This window comes from Coregonus clupeaformis, chromosome 17 (genome assembly GCF_020615455.1).
Source record: "Coregonus clupeaformis isolate EN_2021a chromosome 17, ASM2061545v1, whole genome shotgun sequence".
Lineage (NCBI taxonomy): Eukaryota > Metazoa > Chordata > Actinopteri > Salmoniformes > Salmonidae > Coregonus > Coregonus clupeaformis.
Genome location: NC_059208.1, coordinates 55048008 through 55070401, shown reverse-complemented (window position 1 = coordinate 55070401; position 22394 = coordinate 55048008). Strand labels below are relative to the sequence as shown.

At 42.2% G+C, this 22394-nt stretch overlaps 1 protein-coding gene across 2 annotated transcripts in view; it reads right to left on the bottom strand.

The window, feature by feature from the left end:
* The window catches only part of LOC121586757 (alpha-catulin-like), a 104289-nt gene that overhangs the window by 10450 nt on the left and 71445 nt on the right, over positions 1-22394 (bottom strand). The window contains exons 9-17 of one of the 2 annotated variants that reach the window (XM_041903717.1): positions 22041-22199; positions 21631-21723; positions 19815-19980; positions 13732-13769; positions 13559-13609; positions 5707-5861; positions 5021-5069; positions 3490-3546; positions 2433-2552 (exon numbers count right to left, since the gene is read on the bottom strand). In XM_041903717.1, coding sequence (XP_041759651.1) covers positions 2433-2552; positions 3490-3546; positions 5021-5069; positions 5707-5861; positions 13559-13609; positions 13732-13769; positions 19815-19980; positions 21631-21723; positions 22041-22199 — 888 coding nt within the window. The remainder of the gene's footprint in view (positions 1-2432; positions 2553-3489; positions 3547-5020; positions 5070-5706; positions 5862-13558; positions 13610-13731; positions 13770-19814; positions 19981-21630; positions 21724-22040; positions 22200-22394) is intronic. The other variant, XM_041903718.1, reaches the window with a different exon arrangement.

Below are 22394 nucleotides of genomic sequence, written 5' to 3'. Positions count from 1 at the left end.
ATATGGAATCTAAAACAAAAATCCAGAAAATCACATTGTATGATTTTTAAGTAATTAATTTGCATTTTATTGCATGACATAAGTATTTGATCACCTACCAACCAGTAAGAATTCCGGCTCTCACAGACCTCTTATTTTTTCTTTAAGAAGCCCTCCTGTTCTCCACTCATTACCTGTATTAACTGCACCTGATTGAACTCGTTACCTGTATAAAAGACACCTGTCCACACACTCAATCAAACAGACTCCAACCTCTCCACAATGGCCAAGACCAGAGAGCTGTGTAAGGACATCAGGGATAAAATTGTAGACCTGCACAAGGCTGGGATGGGCTACAGGACAATAGGCAAGCAGCTTGGTGAGAAGGCAACAACTGTTGGCGCAATTATTAGAAAATGGAAGAAGTTCAAGATGACGGTCAATCACCCTCGGTCTGGGGCTCCATGCAAGATCTCACCTCGTGGGGCATCAATGATCATGAGGAAGGTGAGGGATCAGCCCAGAACTACACGGCAGGACCTGGTCAATGACCTGAAGAGAGATGGAGGAATGGGAAAAGGTCATGTGGTCTGATGAGAAAAATATATAGCTTTTTGGTCTAAACTCCACTCGCCGTGTTTGGAGGAAGAAGAAGGATGAGTACAACCCCAAGAACACCATCCCAAACGTGAAGCATGGAGGTGGAAACATCATTCTTTGGGGATGCTTTTCTGCAAAGGGGACAGGACGACTGCACCGTATTGAGGGGAGGATAGATGGGGCCATGTATTGCAAGATCTTGGCCAACAACCTCCTTCCCTCAGTAAGAGCATTGAAGATGGGTCGTGGCTGGGTCTTCCAGCATGACAACGACCCGAAACACACAGCCAGGGCAACTAAGGAGTGGCTCCGTAAGAAGCATCTCAAGGTCCTGGAGTGGCCTAGCCAGTCTCCAGACCTGAACCCAATAGAAAATCTTTGGAGGGAGCTGAAAGTCCGTATTGCCCAGCGACAGCCCCGAAACCTGAAGGATCTGGAGAAGGTCTGTATGGAGGAGTGGGCCAAAATCCCTGCTGCAGTGTGTGCAAACCTGGTCAAGACCTACAGGAAACATATGATCTCTGTAATTGCAAACAAAGGTTTCTGTACCAAATATTAAGTTCTGCTTTTCTGATGTATCAAATACTTATGTCATGCAATAAAATGCAAATTAATTACTTAAAAATCATACAATGTGATTTTATGGATTTTTGTTTTAGATTCCGTCTCTCACAGTTGAAGTGTCCCTATGATAAAAATTACAGACCTCTACATGCTTTGTAAGTAGGAAAACCTGCAAAATCGCCAGTGTATCAAATACTTGTTCTCCCCACTGTAAATGTACCCATTTGGGGATCTGATAGTATTTCTGATTGGCTTAACGCACCACCACTAATGACCTGTGGAGCTTCTCAAAGTAATGTTTTTTTCACCTCAAACAGCAAGCAAACAAAGTCTGTTTTTACATCCATTGAGAATCACAATAGTTCCTCAATGTATTAGAAAAATCTTTCCAGCTCTCTCCCCTTTGATAACCACTCAGCGTGAAGGGGAAAATGTCATGCCCTGATCCAGTGGAAACGCCATTAAATAGGCCTACCTGATTACTTCTTATCAGTGCTTGACTTGGACTGAAATAGGTTCCGGTACTCATTTTGGGTGCTTCGGGGAAGACCCAAGTTAATAGTTGATACAATGTTTCAAGTTCCTTGCAGACAGGCCATGTGTAGCCAATGTGATTTCTAGGATATTTATTTTTATCTGGATATTTTCTACCTGCAGGTTGCAATGTTTTTATTTGTTGGCTTTATGTAGGCTATTTTTACATATTGGCAATGGCAATAGAAGTTACTTTTTTAGGTTTGTATCATTTTCATTTAGATAGAATTTTAATTAACCACATGACAATGATTTTGCGATATGAAGACATTATTATAAATTAAATGAAACTGTTTCACGAAAATTTGCATATAAAAACCATAACTGGCACACAGATCGGTAGAAATTGTAAGATAAATTGTCATTCCACATGAGGAAGGTTGCTGACTCCTCGTGTAGCCTATTACCGGCAACTTCAGGAGCGTAATGGCAGAATCTGTGAAAGCCAGCAGGAGCTGGAGGAGAATAGTTGGGTCGGGTTACGTTTTTTTCTTCTGGTTATCTAGATCTCTGGCGCCCTCTTGGGGCATTTGTCTTATTTCATTAAAACGTAAGCTCAATGCATATAGTTGCTTTTATTAAAACACATAGGCTGTGTCTATATATGGAAAAGTATACGTTTAAAAATGTAGACCAATCGATTGGTCGAAAGAACAGACGGTCGACCAAGATTTGTTTTTTGTCGGGGACAGCCCTATTGACAACATCATAGTTCCACATACGTCACTGTAAGGCTGGTGTATCAGTAATAGTACCTTCTGGAAGGTGGCAGTCTTGCCCTGTACCGGCGTCCTCACACCCATCTGCAGCTGCTGACATAAGCCCATAAGCTTCTCCATCTCTGACAGCACTACCACCTTCTCTTCATCCGTCAGCTGTTAGAGAGGGAAAAGGAGAGACATATTTAGTTATGTCAAAATAAAAGTCAAAATGTGATCACAAAAAAAGTTGCTCTATTAAAACACAGTTAAAGGTTTAGGAGTAGGGTTGCAAATTTCCGGTAACTTTCCCCAAATTCCCTGGTTTGGAGGATTCCGGATTTCCTGCTTATTCCCTTATAATTCCATGAATCTTCAAACCAGGATTTCTGGAAAACCGGGGAATTTTGGGAAAGTTATCGGAATTTTGCAACCCTATTTAGGAGGTTAGAATGGAGTATATGCATTAAAATCTCACTGTGCTTGAAGTCTCATGTATGCCATATGCAATTATTTCTCAAACGCTAATAGAAGTGTATATTGATATTATCCTACTATATTAGAATAGATCTGTGTCGTACCATTCACAATCTCTGGTAGAAAAGAATTAGGAACATTTTCAGCCTCAGTTGAAAATGTCCAGGCTGATTAGCATAAAGAACTTGATAATTTACAAGAGGGTAGTGCAGCTGCACCACAAGCCTGCTCCATTCCAGAGTGGGGGGTTTGAAGTAATTAATCAAACGCTGCTGAGCTGAAATGCTGGATGTGTTGATTATGTATTAGTAGTGTGTGTGTGTGTGTGTGTTAGTGTTTGGGTGCCCTCTCTGGAGAGCAGGGTTAGCCAATGTTGATAAGCACATTTCCACTTTCCCCAGACACGGATGGCAGTCATGAATGGCTGTCAAAGAGGGACATTTAATTAAACTCCAGGACCTGGGCACTTTGGAGAGAGGGAGGCATACGTCCTTGTTTCTTTGATTTGAGTACAGAGGAAACTGAAACTGGGTGACAGGATTCATTTCCTGCCTAGTGTGTGTGATTTACATCCGTGCAGTAGGCTACCTGGGTGAAGAACGTGTGTGTGTGTGTGTGTGTGTGGTTGCGTGAGTACCAGGGTGGAGAAAGTGTGTAGTGAAGAACACAGCTGGAGTCCTTCCTCAGAAAGCACCTGCAGAGAGAGAGAGAGAGAGGTAGAGAGAGAGAGAGAGAGTAGAGAGAGAGAGAGGTAGAGAGAGAGAGAGGTAGAGAGAGAGAGAGGTAGAGAGAGAGAGAGAGAGAGGTAGAGAGAGAGAGAGAGAGAGAGAGAGAGAGAGAGGTAGAGGTAGAGAGAGAGAGAGAGGTAGAGGTAGAGAGAGATGTAGAGGTAGAGAGAGGTAGAGAGAGGTGTAGAGGTAGAGAGAGAGAGAGAGAGAGAGTGTAGAGGTAGAGAGAGGTAGAGAGAGAGAGAGGTAGAGAGAGATGTAGAGGTAGAGAGAGAGAGGTAGAGAGAGGTGTAGAGGTAGAGAGAGAGAGAGAGAGAGAGAGAGAGAGAGGTGTAGAGGTAGAGAGAGAGAGGTAGAGAGAGAGAGAGGTAGAGAGAGAGAGAGGTAGAGAGAGAGAGAGGTAGAGAGAGAGAGAGAAAACAAAAAGCATTGCTCACTTTACTGGCAGAACATTGAGAACCCTGGTCTGGCAAATCTATCAGCCAAGTCTTGTCAATTCCAATGGCTGTATCGGAAGTAGCTGGGATGACGTGAACAAGACCGGTACACTGTACTGTAAGGTTTTCAAATTCACATTTGAAAGGTGTATTTAAAATCAGCCAATCGGTAAGCAGCCAATTAGAATAATTGCAAGTTACATTTTGCTGTGTGAAAGGGTAGAGTTATATAAAGTATGGTTGCATCATGAAACTTGAGGGGACCTCGACAGTTTGTTCTCTACTCCGTTCCGTTTTCTACTATATTCTACTACTCTGTTCCATATTCTATTGTCTACTATTTTAGGATTAGTAGAATAATCCTAAAGGGTGATATGTAGAACACCAGCAGTATATGGTAGAACTAAAAACCCATGTTCCTTGTGTTGTGAATGTACAAGGATGAACCAAACAGAAGTAAAGAACCAATCTCTAAAAGACATGACATGTTGTAGTGAATGTGTCATAGAAGACAGCTGCCCTTTTCCACCTCAGTGAATTAGCAGAGGCCATTATTGCTCAGTGGGAGAGAGAGAGAGGGAGCTCTACAGTGGAAGGTTAGGCTGTCTCTGTGTGTGTGTGTGTGTGGCATTATGAAGGCCCTGCTGATTGAACGACAGGTGGCCTCATCAGCACTTCTTCTGTCTCTCTTCCTCTCTCTTTCCCCTTTTCTCCTACAGCGAGTGCAGATCATCATCACATCTCTCTCGCTTTCTCTCTCCGTCTCGATCTACATTAAGTGCAGGGCCAGGGTACTCTGCTCCCCTACTCATCCTCTCCTTACCACAGACAAATGATTGTCTTGGGCCTTTTAATACTGTATTGATCCTCTCTTCTCCCAGGGACGTGGTTGTGTTTAATGGCACCTGGGACAGATTGAATTAAAGCCCTGTATGAAGTAGAGAGTGAAGTACAGGAGAGGGATGAGTGGAGTGGGGGACGGGGGACGGGTACAGTACTTTACCTCAGCCTGGTGTAAGAGATCCATGGTTGTCTTCAGAAGGCCCTCCCCCCTGCACAATCGATACAGGAAATGAACGAAAAACAGAACAGAGTGAATGAAATATTACCTGATGATAACAACTGATGAGGTATATTGACTATGAACATCATATCAACAAGATATGTGATGGCATCTGTGTTCTCTACTTCTAAATCCATATCAGAGGTGGTCAATACCTGGCTGGTGGTCAATACCTGGCTGGTTGTCAATACCTGGCTGATGCAAAGTATACTTGACATTTATACTTCAGGCTTGCTGAAGACACATTAATAAAGATGCTTTTAATTAATGATTTTAATTATCTATATTTTTTCATTCTCCTTCCTCCTGTCTTTGTTAGTACTTTTATTTTATTATTTAATTTTTTACATTTACGTCATTTAGCAGACGCTCTTATCCAGAGTGAGTGCATACATTTATTTTTCATACTGGCCCCCCGTGGGAATCGAACCCACAACCCTGGCGTTGCAAACGCCACGCTCTACCAACTGAGCTACACGGAGCCCTTTTATGATGGTAAGCACTTTGTTACTTGCATTGAAAAGCGCAATACTGTATAAATGAAGTTATTCTTATTATTATTGAGTGACAGTCTAATGATGGCTAGATAAGCTACCTGGTGAAGACAGACAGAAGCTGGTGTCTACCTGGTGAATAGGTACATGGAGTAGGCCATGCTGGACATGCTCTGGCCCTGGCGGACGATGTCCTGCTCCTGGTCCTCCCACTTCTCCACCTCCGTGTCCACATCGGAGGTCAACAGACGCAGCTCTAGACCCAGCTTGGCTATGGTGCTCTGCTCCTGGAGAGGGAGAGAGGGAGAGAGAGAGAGAAAGAGAGCGAGAGAGAGAGAAAGAGAGAGAGCAAGAAAGAGAAAGAGAGAGAGAAAACAAAAAGATAATTACTTGACACATTGGAAAGAATTTACAAAAAAACAGAGCAAACTAGAATGCTATTTGTTCCTAAACAGAGAATACATAGTGGCAGAATACCTGACCACTGTGACTGACCAAAAATTAATAAAATATTTGACTATGTACAGACTCAGTGAGCATAGCCTTGCTATTGAGAGAGGCCGCCGTAGGCAGACCTGGCTCTCAAGAGAAGACAGGCTATGTGCACACTGCCCACAAAATGAGGTGGAAACTGAGCTGCACTTCCTAACCTCCTGCCAAATACAGTGGGGCAAAAAAGTATTTAGTCAGCCACCAATTGTGCAAGTTCTCCCACTTAAAAAGATGAGAGAGGCCTGTAATTTTCATCATAGGTACACGTCAACTATGACAGACAAAATAGAAAAAAAAATCCAGAAAATCACATTGTAGGATTTTTCAATGAATTTATTGGCATATGATGGTGGAAAATAAGTATTTGGTCAATAACAAAAGTTTCTCAATACTTTGTTATATACCCTTTGTTGGCAATGACACAGGTCAAACGTTTTCTGTAAGTCTTCACAAGGTTTTCACACACTGTTGCTGGTATTTTGGCCCATTCCTCCATGCAGATCTCCTCTAGAGCAGGATGTTTTGGGGCTGTCGCTAGGGCAACACAGACTTTCAACTCCCTCCAAATATTTTCTATGGGGTTGAGATCTGGAGACTGGCTAGGCCACTCCAGGACCTTGAAATGCTTCTTACAAGCCACTCCTTCGTTGCCCGGCGGTGTGTTTGGATCATTGTCATGCTGAAAGACCCAGCCACGTTTCATCTTCAATGCCCTTGCTGATGGAAGGAGGGTTTCACTCAAAATCTCACGATACATGGCCCCATTCATTCTTTCCTTTACACGGATCAGTCGTCCTGGTCCCTTTGCAGAAAAACAGCCCCAAAGCATGATGTTTCCAACCCCATGCTTCACAGTAGGTATGGTGTTCTTTGGATGCAACTCAGCATTCTTTGTCCTCCAAACATGACGAGTTGAGTTTTTACCAAAAAGTTATATTTTGGTTTCATCTGACCATATGACATTCTCCCAATCCTCTTCTGGATCATCCAAATGCACTTCAGACGGGCCTGGACATGTACTGGCTTAAGCAGGGGGACACGTCTCGCACTGCAGGATTTGAGTCCCTGGCGGCGTAGTGTGTTACTGATGGTTGGCTTTGTTACTTTGGTCCCAGCTCTCAGCAGGTCATTCACTAGGTCCCCCCCGTGTGGTTCTGGGATTTTTGCTCACCGTTCTTGTGATCATTTTGACCCCACGGGGTGAGATCTTGCATGGAGCCCCAGATCGAGGGAGATTATCAGTGGTCTTGTATGTCTTCCATTTCCTAATAATTGCTCCCACAGTTGATTTCTTCAAACCAAGCTGCTTACCTGTTGCAGATTCAGTCTTCCCAGCCTGGTGCAGGTCTACAATTTTGTTTTTGGTGTCCTTTGACAGCTCTTTGGTCTTGGCCATTGTGAAGTTTGGAGTGTGACTGTTTGAGGTTGTGGACAGGTGTCTTTTATACTGATAACAAGTTCAAACAGGTGCCATTAATACAGGTAACGAGTGGAGGACAGAGGAGCCTCTTAAAGAAGAAGTTACAGGTCTGTGAGAGCCAGAAATCTTGCTTGTTTGTAGGTGACCAAATACTTATTTTCCACCATAATTTGCAAATAAATTCATTAAAAATCCTACAATGGGATTTTCTGGATTTTTTTTTCTCAATTTGTCTGTCATAGTTGACGTGTACCTATGATGAAAATTACAGGCCTCTCTCATCTTTTTAAGTGGGAGAACTTGCACAATTGGTGGCTGACTAAATACTTTTTTGCCCCACTGTATATGACCATATTAGACACATATTTTCCTCAGATTACACAGACCCACAAAGAATTTGAAAACAAATCCAATTTTTATAAACTCCCATGTCTATTGGGTGAAATACCAGTGTGCAATCACAGCAGCAAGATTTGTGACCTGTTGCCACAAGAAAAGGGCAACCAGTGAAGAACAAACACCATTGTAAATACAACCTATATTTATGTTTATTTATTTTCCTTTTAGTACTTTAACTATTTGCACATCATTATAACAATGTACATAGACATAATGACACTTGAAATGTCTTTATTCTTTTGGAACTTTTGTGAGTGTAATGTTTACTGTACATTTTGTATTGTTTATTATATTTTCCACTTGCTTTGGCAATGTAAACATATGTTTCCCATACCAATAAAGCCCTTAGAGAGAGAGAGAGAGAGAGAGAGAGAGAGTGTTAATGATGGTCTCCCATTCAAGTAACACTACTAATCAAGCCCAAACCTTCTGAGATTCCACCATATTGGGTGGTTTCCGTAAGGGAAGGGCATGATGAGCAATAACTACATTGCTTTTTATCTACAGTGGCTTACCCCCTTGGAATTAAAATTGATTTTTGGGGGGTTGTATTATTTGATTTACACAACATGCCTACCACTTTGAAGATGCAAAATACTCTTCCGTAAAGCCCAGCTCTGTGGAGTGTACGGCTTAAAGTGGTCCTATGGACAGATACTCCATTCTCCGTTGTGGAGCTTTGCAGTTCCCTCAGGGTTATCTTTGGTCTCGCTGTTGCCTCTCTGATTAATGCCCTCCTTGCCTGGTCCGTGAGTTTTGGTGGGCGGCCCTCTCTTGGCAGGTTTGTTGTGGTGCCATATTCCTTCCATTTTTTAATAATGGATTTAATGGTGCTCTGTCGGATGTTCAAAGTTTCTGATATCTTTTTATACCCAACCCTGATCTGTTTTCTCCACAACTTTGTCCCTGACCTGTTTGGAGAACTCTTTGGTCTTCATGGTGCCGCTTGCTTGGTGGTGCCCCTTGCTTAGCGGTGTTGCACTCTGGGGCCTTTCAGAACAGGTGTATATATACACTTAGATTGCACACAGGTGGAGTTTATTTAACTAATTATGTGACTTCTGAAGGTAACTGGTTGCACCAGATCTTATTTAGGGGCTTCATAGCAAAGGGGGTGAATACATATTCACGCACCACTTTTCCATTATTTATTTTGTAGAATGTTTTGAAACAAGTTATTTTTTTAAATTCCACTTCACCAATTTGGACTATTTTGTGTATGTCCATTACCTGAAATCAATCAATTTAAATTACAGGTTGTAATGCAACAAAATAGGAAAAATGCCAAGGGGGATGAATACTTTTGCATTACTGATTCATGATCATTCATAACCATATACAGTGCCTTCAGAAATTATTCACACCCCTTGACTTTTCCCACATTTTATTGGGTTACAAGGTGGGATTAAAATTGATTTAATTGTATTTTTTTGTCAGATCTGCACAAAATACTCTAATGACAAAGTGGAAGAAACATTCTAACATTTCTAAAAATAAATATGAAAAATAAAACACGAATATGTCTTGATTACATAAGTATTCTACCCCCTGAGACAATTAGAATCACCTTTGGCAACGATTACAGCTGTGAGTCTTTCTGAGTAAGTCTAAGAGCTTTGCACACCTGGATTGTACAATATTTGCACATTATTTTATTTTTTATTCATCAAGCTCTGTCAAGTTGGTTGTTGATCATTGCTAGACAGCCATTTTCAAGTTTGCCATAGATGTTCAAGGTGATTTAAGTCAAACCTGTAACTAGGCCAATCAGGCACATTGAATGAGTTATGGCTTTTCAACCTCTGCCATATCATGGATTCAGAGCTATCTAATAGAACTCAAAAGGGTTTTCTTTAATGGAAGCTTCTCTAATGTCAAACATGTAAAGTGTGGTGTACCATAGGGCAGCTATCTAGGTCCTCTACTCTTCTCTATTTTTACCAATGACCTGCCACTGGCATTAAACAAAGCATGTGTGTCCATGTATGCTGATGATTCAACCATACACGCATCAGCAACCACAGCTAATGAAGTTTTGGAATGAGTGGGTACTAATAAACTGGTCCTGAACATCTCTAAAACTAAGAGCATTGTATTTGTATTGTAAATGGTCCTCTGTAGCTCAATTGGTAGAGCACGGCGCTTGTAACGCCAGGGTAGTGGGTTCGATCCCCGGGACCACCCATACAAAAAAATACGTAAAAATGTATGCACACGTGTTCTAGACCTCAGCTGAATCTGGTAATGAATGGTGTGGCTGTTGAACAAGTTGAGGAGACTAAATTACTTGGTGTTACCTTAGATTGTAAACTATCATGGTCAAAACATATACAGTGGGGGAAAAAAATATTTAGTCAGCCACCCATTGTGCAAGTTCTCCCACTTAAAAAGATGAGAGAGGCCTGTAATTTTCATCATAGGTACACGTCAACTATGACAGACAAATTTAGATTTTTTTTCTCCAGAAAATCACATTGTAGGATTTTTAATGAATTTATTTGCAAATTATGGTGGAAAATAAGTATTTGGTCACCTACAAACAAGCAAGATTTCTGGCTCTCACAGACCTGTAACTTCTTCTTTAAGAGGCTCCTCTGTCCTCCACTCGTTACCTGTATTAATGGCACCTGTTTGAACTTGTTATCAGTATAAAAGACACCTGTCCACAACCTCAAACAGTCACACTCCAAACTCCACTATGGCCAAGACCAAAGAGCTGTCAAAGGACACCAGAAACAAAATTGTAGACCTGCACCAGGCTGGGAAGACTGAATCTGCAATAGGTAAGCAGCTTGGTTTGAAGAAATCAACTGTGGGAGCAATTATTAGGAAATGGAAGACATACAAGACCACTGATAATCTCCCTCGATCTGGGGCTGCACGCAAGATCTCACCCTGTGGGGTCAAAATGATCACAAGAACGGTGAGCAAAAATCCCAGAACACTACGCTCTGCTATATGCTCTGCTTTTTTGACACCACACTCCAAAAAGCAAGTTCTGCAGGCTCTAGTTTTGTCTAATCTTGATTATTGTCCAGTCATGTGGTCCAGTGCTGCAAGGAAAGACCTAGTTAAGCTGCAGCTGGCCCAAAACAGAGCGGCACGTCTTGCTCTTCATTGTAATCAGAGGGCTGATATAAATACTATGCATGCCAGTCTATCTTGGCTAAGAGTTGAGGAGAGACTGACTGCATCACTTCATCTTTTTATAAGAAACATTAATGTGTTGAAAATCCCAAATTGTTTGCATAGTCAACTTACACACAGCTCTGACACACACACTTACCCCACCAGATATGCCACCATGGGTCTTTTCACAGTCCACAAATCCAGAACAAATTCAAGAAAGCATACAGTATTATATAGAGCCATTATTGCATGGAACTCCGTTCCATCTCATATTGCTCAAATAAACAGCAAACCTGGTTTAAAAAAACAGATAAAGCAACACCTCGCGGCACAACGCCTCTCCCCTATTTGACCTAGATAGTTTGTGTGTATGTATTGATATGTAGGCTACGTGTGCCTTTAAAAAATGTTTTATGTAGTTCTGTCCTTGAGCTGTTTTTGTCTATTAATGTTATGTATTATGTTTCGTGTGGACCCCAAGAAGAGTAGCTGCTGCTTTTGCAACAGCTAATGGGGATCCTAATAAAATACCAAATACCAAATGATGTCTTGGTAAGCAACTCCAGTGTATATTTGGCCTTGTGTTTTAGGATATTGTCCTGCTGAAGGTGAATTTGTCTCCCAGTGTCTGTTGGAAAGCAGACTGAATCAGGATTTCCTCTAGGGATTTTGCCTGTGCTTAGCTCGATTCCGGTTTTTTTATCCTAAAAAACCCATCTTTCCAATAGGTGCCCTTCTTTGCGATGCATTGGAAAACCTCCCCGGTCTTTGTGTTTGAATCTGTGTTTGAAATTCACTGATCGACTGAGGGACTTTACAGATAATTGTATGTGTCGGGTAGAGTTAGTTATTCAAAAATCATGTTAAACATGACTTCAACATCATCATTAAGTTTGCTGACGACACAACAGTGGTAGGCCTGATCACCGACAACGATGACACAGCCTATAGGGAGGAGGTCAGAGACCTGGCAGTGTGGTGCCAGACAACAACCTCTCCTTCAATGTGAGCAAGACAAAGGAGATGATCGTGGACTACAGGAAAAGGAGGGCCGAACACGCCCCCATTAACATCGAAGGGGCTGTAGTGGGGCAGGTTGAGAGTTTCAAGTTCCTTGGTCTCCACATCACCAACAAACTATCATGGTCCAAACACACCAAGACAGTCGTGAAGAGGGCACGACAACACCTTTTCCCCTTCAGGAGACTGAAAAGATTTGGCATGGGTCCTCAGATCCTCAAAAAGTTCTACAGCTGCACCATCAACAGCATCCTGACCGGTTGCATCACCGCCTGGTATGGCAACTACTCGGCATCCGACCGTAAGGCGCTACAGAGGGTAGTGCGTACGGCCCAGTACATCACTGTAGTCTCCTGAGTGGCGCAGTGGTCTAAGGCACTGCATCGCAGTGCTAACTGTGCTACTAGAGATCCTGGTTCGAATCCAGGCTCTGTCGCAGCCGGCCGCGACCGGGAGACTCATGGGCGGCGCACAATTGGCCCAGCGTCGTCCAGGGTAGGGGAGGGAATGGCCGGCAGGGATGTAGCTCAGTTGATAGAGCATGGCGTTTGCAACGCCAGGGTTGTGGGTTCGTTTCCCATGGGGGGCCAGTATAAAAAAAAAAAAATAAAAAAAAAAAAAAATGTATTCACTAACTGTAAGTCGCTCTGGATAAGAGCGTCTGCTAAATGACTAAAATGTAAATGTAAATCACTGGGGCCAAGCTTCCTGCCATCCAGGACCTATATACTAGGAGGTGTCAGAGGAAGACCCAAAAAATGGTCAAAGACTCCAGTCACCCAAAACATAGACTGTTCTCTCTGCTATCGCACGGCAAGCGGTAACGGAGCGCCAAGTCTAGGTCCAAAAGGCTCCTTAACAGATTCCACCCCCAAACCAGAAGACTGCTGAACAATTGATCAAATGGCCACCCGGACTATTTACATTGACACCCCCCCCCCCTTTGTTTTTACACTGCTGCTACTCGCTATCACTTTACCTCTACCTACATGTACAAATTACCTCGACTAACCTGTACCCCGCACATTGACTCGGTACCGGTACCCCCTCTATATAGCCTCGTTATTGTTATTTTATTGTGTTACTTTTTATTAAATGTTTTACTTTAGTTTATTTAGTAAATATTTTCTTAACTCTAATTCTTGAACTGCATTGATGGTTAAGGGCTTGTAAGTCAGCATTTCACTGTAAGGTCTACACCTGTTGTATTCAGGCGCATGTGACAAATACAATCTGATTCGATTTAGATTTGAGTGAGACTCCTGCTAAAATATATCAGACCATGCAAGGTCCCTGCAATAATCGCCATTATTCCCCAATAGTGTGTTTGAACAGACATTCATTTCCTGCAGAATAAATGCACCTGTCAGGATGAGGAAGTAGAGGTAGTAGATGCAGGCCAAATGGCACCCTATTCCATATATAGTGCAGTACTTTTGACCCAGGGCCATGTGGGGAGATTGGGTGCCAATTGGGGCACACCCTATGTGAGGTGTATTGTGTAATTGATGAGTTTAGTTATACCTCCGTATCTAGCTTAACAGCTTTCACCGTCTTCAGGTTGGCTGAATGTTTCTGGGGGGAGAAAAGGTTTGACAGGATGAGTGATATTAAAGGAGAAAGTGAGGGAAAGTCATTTAAACAGAATGACATAGGAAATATCCACCAATCATAGTATTGTTTATTCTGATACTCACCCCTGGTCTGGGAAGCGACAAGTAGGCTCTTTTATCACCTGTTATTAAATCAGAAATAAATAGTATTTTGAGGAAAAATATTTTTTCAAGTCACATTTTGGCCATTGGATCACAAGTAAGGGAAAATGAACAAGGGGCTGTGCGTTATATGGAAAATAATGAACGGCATGTAAGGCGTGTTCCACAAAGGAGTGGAACTGACCTTCCACAGAGTTGCATTATTTTCCAGAGAACGCATAGAGACTCGAGTTGATTATCCCTTTTACACCATGGCTATAATTTGAAATGTGTTAATTTGCTGGTAGAAATGTGTTCAACATCCCCTGAAGTGGCTAGCCAGTTTACTAGATACAGTTGAAGTCGGAGGTTTACATACACTTAGGTTGGAGTCATTAAAACTCGTTTTTCAACCACTCCACAAATGTCTTGTTAACAACCTATAGTTTTGGCAAGTCGGTAAGGACATCTACTTTGTGCATGACACAATAATTTTTCCAACAATTGTTTACAGACAGATTATTTCACTTATAATTCACTGTATCACAATTCCAGTGGGTCAGAAGTTTTTATACATTAAATTGACTGTGCCTTTAAACAGCTTGGAAAATTCCAGAAAATGATGTCATGGCTTGAGAAGCTTCTGATAGGCTAATTTACATCAATTGAGTCAATTGGAGGTGTACCTGTGAATGTATTTCAAGGCCTACCTTCAAACTCAGTGCCTCTTTGCTTGACATCATGGGAAAATCCAAAGAAATCAGCCAAGACCTCAGAAAAAAAATTGTAGACCTCCACAAGTCTGGCTCATCCTTGGGAGCAATTTCCAAACGCCTGAAGGTACCACGTTCATCTGTACAAACAATAGTACGCAAGTATAAACACCATGGGACCACGCAGCCGTCATACCGCTCAGGAAGGAGACGTGTTCTGTCTCCGAGAGATGAACGTACTTTGGTGCGAAAAGTGCAAATCAATCCCAGAACAACAGCAAAGGACCTTGTGAAGATGCTGGAGGAAACAGGTACAAAAGTATCTATATCCACAGTAAAACGAGTCCTATATCGACATAACCTGAAAGGCCACTCAGAAAGGAAGATGCCACTGCTCCAAAACCGCCATAAAAAAGCCAGACTATGGTTTGCAACTGCACATGGGGACAAAGATCGTACTTTTTGGAGAAATGTCCTCCGGTCTGATGAAACAAAAATAGAATTGTTTGGCCATAATGACCATCGTTATGTTTGGAGGAAAAAGGGGGTTGCTTGCAAACCAAAGAACACCATCCCAACCGTGAAGCACTGGGGTGGCAGCATCATGCTGTGGGTGTGCTTTGCTGCAGGAGGGACTGGTGCACTTCACAAAATAGATGGCGGCATGACGAAGGAAAATTATGTGGATATATTGAAGCAACATCTCAAGACATCAGTCAGGAAGTTAAAGCTTGGTTGCAAATGGGTCTTCCAAATGAACAATGACCCCAATCATTCTTCCAAAGTTGTGGCAAAATGGCTTAAGGACAACAAAGTCAAGGTATTGGAGTGGCCAACACAAAGCCCTGACTTCAATCCTATAAAAAAATATGTGGGCAGAACTGTAAAAGCGTGTGCGAGCAAGGAGGCCTACAAACCTGACTCAGTTACACCAGCTCTTTCAGGAGGAATGGGCCCAAAACATTTGACCCAAATTAAACAATTTAAAGGCAATGCTACCAAATACTAATTGAGTGTATGTAAACTTCTGACCCACTGGGAATGTGATGAAAGAAATAAAAGCTGAAATAAATCATTCTCTCTACTATTATTCTGACATTTCATATTCTTAAAATAAAGTGGTGATCCTAACTGACCTAAGACAGGGAATTCTTACTAGGATTAAATGTCAGGAATTGTGAAAAACTGAGTTTAATTGTATTTGGCTAAGGTGTATGTAAACTTCCGACTTCAACTGTAGCTACCGTAGTTGCCGTGGTAACCAAACAAACTTGCTGGTTTAGCTGACCAAACCATCAGTCCTAGCTTGCCATTATGAAAATCAAATTCAACAATGCCAATGTTTTCAGTTTGACTTTTGCTTTCAAAAGCAGCTCAAACATGTAAGAATTAACCATAGCCATTGAATTCTACCGTTCAAATATACCGTGCATTATAGGGAAATAATGCACGCTCTAGAATGCTCTTCAAGCCAATCAGAAACAAGTATTCAACAATGCCATCTTATAAGGTGAAATATTGGTCCGTTTGGTAAAATAATGATTGTATGCCTTTTAAATCCCCTACACTCATTTTTTATACTGTATTTCAAATGGTTTTCAGCCATTCATTCAATTAAATGAAATAATACTAAAAGGGAGGGATTCAGTTTATTATCCCTAACACATCCTCTGTCACACTACAGTTGATTGTCCCTAACACATCCTAGGGCTAGGTGATATATCGAATTAAGTCGATTACTTTGAATTTATGTTTTTGTGCGATATTCCAAATGCCTGTATCGCAGAATCTAGGCTTTATGTCTGCTTGTTCTCATGTTGTCTTTTTGGTCTCGTCTCTTTCGCTCCTTCTGTGCTGTGCACCTTCCCATTTACACCAGAGATCTGTATATAATGACGAGATGCTCATGTCTCCGCCCTAACAATGGGATTCGTTGTCCCAAAGGCGGGAAGGCAGGCGACAAACTTAGGTTCAAATTAAGAGCATAGAAACAAATTGGGCTTATTTTGGACAGATTTTGGCGAGAGTGAAACCTCTCACATCGCCACTTTCTCCCAAGCCCCTCCCCCTACCACTCACAACAACAATAAAGATGAGAGATCACTTCTTCCGCTCTGACAAACAGTTTCAACTCGCTATTTGCATTTGAGGTTGGAGACATTATTTTACTGTAATAGAGGAGAAGTTAAAATTTACATTTACATTTTAGTCATTTATACACTCTTATACAGAGCGACTTACAGTTAGTGAGTGCATACATTTAACCTTTCGAACCATACCCTGTTTATGTTTAAACTGCTCAAATTTAGAGCAGAGCAGACACTACTAAAACGGATATACCAATGAACGGTACCACGTATCGCTAGCAGCATTTTAGTCAAATAAAGATTGTTATACAAGCTGTTTAGTCTGTTTTATAAATGTGCAATAAGCATAAAACAATTATATAAGAAATTGGCAACTCGTTCTCATTCTGAGAAACAAGGTAGGCCACTTGATTTCAACATCTGAACAAAGTGGACAGGCTAGCATGCTGTTCAAACAGTTGGAGACGGACAGAAGGCTGTGTTCATAACAATTCAACTGTTTTGCCTTGTTAGCTGAATTCAGAGATTGTGAAATTATACCTAGATCCAAGTTGGCTAAACCTGAAATATAAATATTAGCTGGCTACTCACTAGCACGTGGGCTTGTGCTTGAGAGATTGTTTGTTTATGAGACCGGTGTTAATTGTCTATAATGCCTGCTACATTTTTTGTGCATGTGCATTATGCATGGTTCTGGTTAAATTTGTAACAAAAAGGCAATTTTTATAGACAGACCTAAAAGCCAGATCAGTGATTATTGCAACAACAAAAAAGGTAAAAAACTTGTGCTGCCATCCTGTTAGAATGTAACAGATTATTTTATTATAGTGGTTAAGAGTGACTTTCATTGTGTTCCATGGCCCCCTAGTGGAGCTTTCTGGTACTTAGAAAGACTGCACAAAAACCGGAAGTAGAGTAGAGTAGTCATTCTGCACGCAGACAAAGCAGCTAAAAACAACGCTATGGTACAGTTCTTTCTGTGCAGCTATTTCTTGTCACGCTTCAGTCTCTGAAAATATTTGTTTGTAAGTTAAATTCAAGCATATTGCTAGTGATGATAATATTGCTTACTTATCAATGTTAGTTGGTTACATTTACTCACGCAAATTGCCTTGCCTTTCATGTATGCCATCAGCTGTATTAATTTGCTTGAGCGTCATGTAAGTGAATTGTAAAACATACTATGCTATGGTTTGTCACTGTTTCTAGTGTAATATGCTTTGTTATTGTACAGAGGTGTTTGCACGTTGTTAGAGTAATGAAAGGAGTTGGCTAGCCACTACTCATATGGTAATTATCTATCTGGTTTGGCGTCATGTCAGATACATGGTATTTTGGCACGTGCTTTATATTTATGCAACTTCAACTTGAAATGTATAATGTAAAGTATATTCATTTCTGTATTTTGAAGTTTCACAACATAAACGTTTTCAATACATTAGTTTAAGAAAAGTTAGGCCTTGGAAGTTTTATTGAAGACTCAGTTGTTAGCTATCTGTCTAGTTTTGCATGGGAATGCAATTCCAGGGCAGAATACAGCTTATTTAGAGAAAACATTTAAAAACCAAGATATACACTACCGGTCAAAAGTTTCAGAACACCTACGTATTCAAGGGTTTTTCTTTATTTTTTACTATTTTGTACATTGTAGAATAAAAGTGAAGACATCAAAACTATGAAATAACACATATGGAATCATGTAGTAGCCAAAAAAGTGTTACACAAATCAAAATATATTGTGCAAAGCTGTCATCAAGGTAAAGGGTGGCTATTTGAAGAATCTCAAATTTAAATATATTTTGTTTAACACTTTTTTGGTTACTACATGATTCCATATGTGTTATTTCATAGTTTTGATGTCTTCAATATTATTCTACAATGTAGAAAATAGTAAAAATAAAGAAAAACCCTTGAATGAGTAGGTGTTCTAAAACTTTTAACAGGTAGTGTATATATCATAAATCGCCCATAGATATGAGTTGTGAGTCGCTCTGGATAAGAGCGTCTGCTAAATGACTAAAATGTAAATGTTAGGCCTTATCGCCCAGCCCTAACACATTCTCTCTCATAATACAGTAGATTTTCCCCAACACGTTCTCTATCATACTACAGTTGATTATCCCCAACACATACTCTATCATACTTCAAATGGAGTGCAACCAATAAACATCACTGACCTGTTTAACGGCTGATGAGGCGCTGCAGTAAAAGGACCATTACTTCACATAAAAGTTTAACTGTCTACGTCGCTTCAGCACTGCACTCCTCCACGCATGCACACACATACACACTTACACAGGCATACAGAAACACTTCCACCAAGGAGGGAGATTTATCCTTATCACTTCTCTATTCAATGGTTTTAGCAGGGGGATGTCGTCTCTCTCGTTGCGTGTCATTCGGATCGTGGCCCATAAAGACGAGCACCGTGACGCGCCACAGAGGTTACGGATTATAGGAATCATGCTGTGGAGTGGGAGAGCGCTGAGAAACAGCTGGTTTCACCCAATGTTGAGATACACACGCAAACACGCAAGCACACAGGCCTGTAACAGAACGGTTTGTGCCTTCGACTCGGTGAGAGGTATCGTGCTGATGGTGCTTTAATCGCTGCCTTGTGTCAGACAATACAAACAACCACAGTTATAGAGATTCAACTGTCTATGAATAGGATCAACACATTTCAGACTACCACAGCTCAGAGAGAGACGGAGGGTACAAACAACCACGGCTTGTAGTAAGACTAACTGCCCGTGAAAAGGATAGAGAGAAAGAGAATAGAGAGAGAGCGAGAGAGAGCGAGAGAAAGAGCGCGAGAGAGCGACAGCGAGAGAGAGTGAGAGTGAGAGAGTGAGAGAGCGCAATAGAGAGAAAGCGCAAGAGAGAGAGAGAGCGAGAGAGAGCGAGCAGGAAGGTGGGGAGAAATCTGTGTGGTGATTAGTGATGACTGGTATTGATGTTATTTCAGTGTGGTGTCGATATAATAGTGGTGGGAGTCCATCAGATTTGACATAACTGAATGAATAACCCATTCCTTCACAGTCTTATTAACTTTTGCTATCAACCACCCCCACAACACCCCCCTCTCCTCCCAACAGGAGGTCCGCCCCACCAACACCCCCCTCTCCTCCCAACAGGAGGCCTGTCCCAACACACCCAATCCCTCCAACCAAGCGACAGCTCCTCTCACCACACCACACCACCTACTCTCACTCCCCTCTCCTACCACTGGGAGGCCCACCTTGGCTGCCCATTACACACCCACACACCCTCCTCCCTCTCCTACCACTGGCAGGCACACCTCGGCGGCCCTCGAACACGTCGTTGATCTCCCGGAGCAGCACACCCATGTCGCAGAGCTGCGACTCCCAGGCCTCACAGAACACATCCAGGTTTTCCTTGGCAATCTTACTGGATGGGTGCAGGGCCAGCGTCTGGGCTGCAGAGATGATCTGAGAGGATGGAGGGGGGAGAGAGAGAGAGAGAGAGAGAGAGAGAGAGAGAGAGAGAGAGAGAGAGAGAGAGAGAGAGAGAGAGAGAGAGAGAGAGAGAGAGAGAGAGAGAGAGAAGAGAGAGAGAGAGAGAGAGAGAGAGAGAGAGAGAGAGAGAGAGAGAGAGAGAGAGAGAGAGAGAGAGAGAGAGAGAGAGAGAGAGAGAGAGAGAGAGAGAGAGAGAGAGAGAGAGAGAGAGAGAGAGAGAGAGAGAGAGAGAGAGAGAGAGAGAGAGAGAGAGAGAGAGAGAGAGAGAGAGAGAGAGAGAGAGAGAGAGAGAGAGAGAGAGAGAGAAGAGAGAGAGAGAGAGAGAGAGAGAGAGAGAAGAGAGAGAGAGAGAGAGAGAGAGAGAGAGAGAGAGAGAGAGAGAGAGAGGGAGGGAGGGAGGGAGGGAGGGAGAGATGGGGAAAGTAGCTATGTTTTAAATTAGTTTTGGAGTGGTGAAGTGCTTCGATAAGGTGCACAGGTCTTGTGCACTGCACACACCTTAAGTGGAGCTATTATGGTGTTATTCACACCAGTAGCTATCCAGACTAACCGGTGCCCCCGCACATTGACTCTGTACCGGTACCCCCTGTATATAGCCTCCCTACTGTTATTTTATTTTACTGCTGCTCTTTAATTATTTTATTTTTTTATTTTTTACATATCTATTTTTTACTTCACATTTTTTCTGAAAACGGCATTGTTGGTTAAGGGCTTGTAAGTAAGCATTTCACTGTAAGGTCTACACCTGTTGTATTTGTCGCATGTGGCAAATACAATTAGATTTGATTTGATTATGAGGGAAAACCAACAAAGGATCCAAGAAAATTATTAGAATGGAATCAGGCCTCAGTCTCATAGAATGTTTAACTACTCTATGAGAGAGCAGAGACACAGGATACCGGATCATTTCCTCTCAGTGTGGGGGCTGATTGGTTTCATTTCACACTATCTTCAGCGAGCAGAGCAGGGGGCATGGAATCCGTTTTGTCTCCCAGTTTTCTAATTATGTTTGGTCTTCCAGGCCGTTGGGACGGATGCTTCATTATCTGCTGCTGGGAGTGTCAGACCCTGCATGACCCAGCAGTAATGACTGAGCTCATAGGTTCAAAGGTCAACCAATCAATAAGGTCACAGAGGGGGAGCCTCTGCCCAGGGAGGTATAATACTGATGTGTGTGTGCGTGTGCATATCTTTCAATGGTAATAAAGAGACACCTGTGGGTAATTGCCAATTAAATGCAACACACTGGAGGTGATAAACTCTGACTTGTGTGCGTGTGGTTTTCGGAGTTATTTCTTCCTGTATCAGATGAAGTCATGTTAATGTCTGTTTCTGTAATAGTTGACTGTGCTTTATGGATGGGGGTGAAGCTCTAGGGGACCAAGATGGCAGAGGATGTGCTGACAAACTGAACCTTGATAATGGAGAAGTTATACAGCTTAACAACAACATCAGGGTGGAGTTTCTGGCACAACATGGATTGTATCAGACATGATCAATCCTCAGTGTGTGTGTGTGTCTGTTACCTGTGGGCCGATGATGTGGACGGTGTCTTCAGCATGTGTGTTTCCTGTCAGAGTGTGTTTCCTGTCAGAGTGTGTGTTACCTATCAGTGTGTGTTACCTGTGGGCCGGTGACGTGGAAGGTCTCCTCTGCGTGTATACAGGTGATCTCCAGAGGCTCTGTCCCAGAGACGTGACACAGCAGACGACACGTCTGGAACAGAACATACAACATCAGCATCTAACAACGATATGACTGGATATGAGCAGCACACAGATCAAGACATATTTTCCTGATATTTCAATTGGAAAATACATGCAGGCTTCCAAAGCCAGTAGCTCATATCACTAGTACCGTGTCCATACACCTCAGCCATAGAGATGTTGGACATTTTTTGATTTAATTGAATTGAATAAACAATTGTGGTTCAATAAAATTGTATAAATTAAATTCAAATCAACAATGGTGATTTGATCAGGGAGATTCAACAGACTTAAGTTAACCTCCCCAGCCCAGAAAGCCTCGCTAACCTCCACCAGCTGTTCCTTCTGCTCGCCGAGCGTGCGGGCGTACTCCGTCACGGCCTCCACGTTTCCCTCGCCCCCCGAGGCCTTCAGGGCCCGCAGAGGCAGGTGTTCCGCGTGCAGCTTCAGCAGGTCTGCCGCACGCCCCACCGCCACCTTATGGAGCTGGACGGCGGGAGATGAATATGTGTATACATGTAATGTAATGGTAATAGGAAGAGAAAACAATAGTAAGACAGGAAGAGAGGAGGAGACGGAAAGGGCAGGGTAGAGAGGGAAAGCGTAAGGGGTAAAGAGACTAGGAAAAGAGGGAGAGCGATAAGGCAATATTAAAGAGACAGAAGAGGAAGAGATATGGAC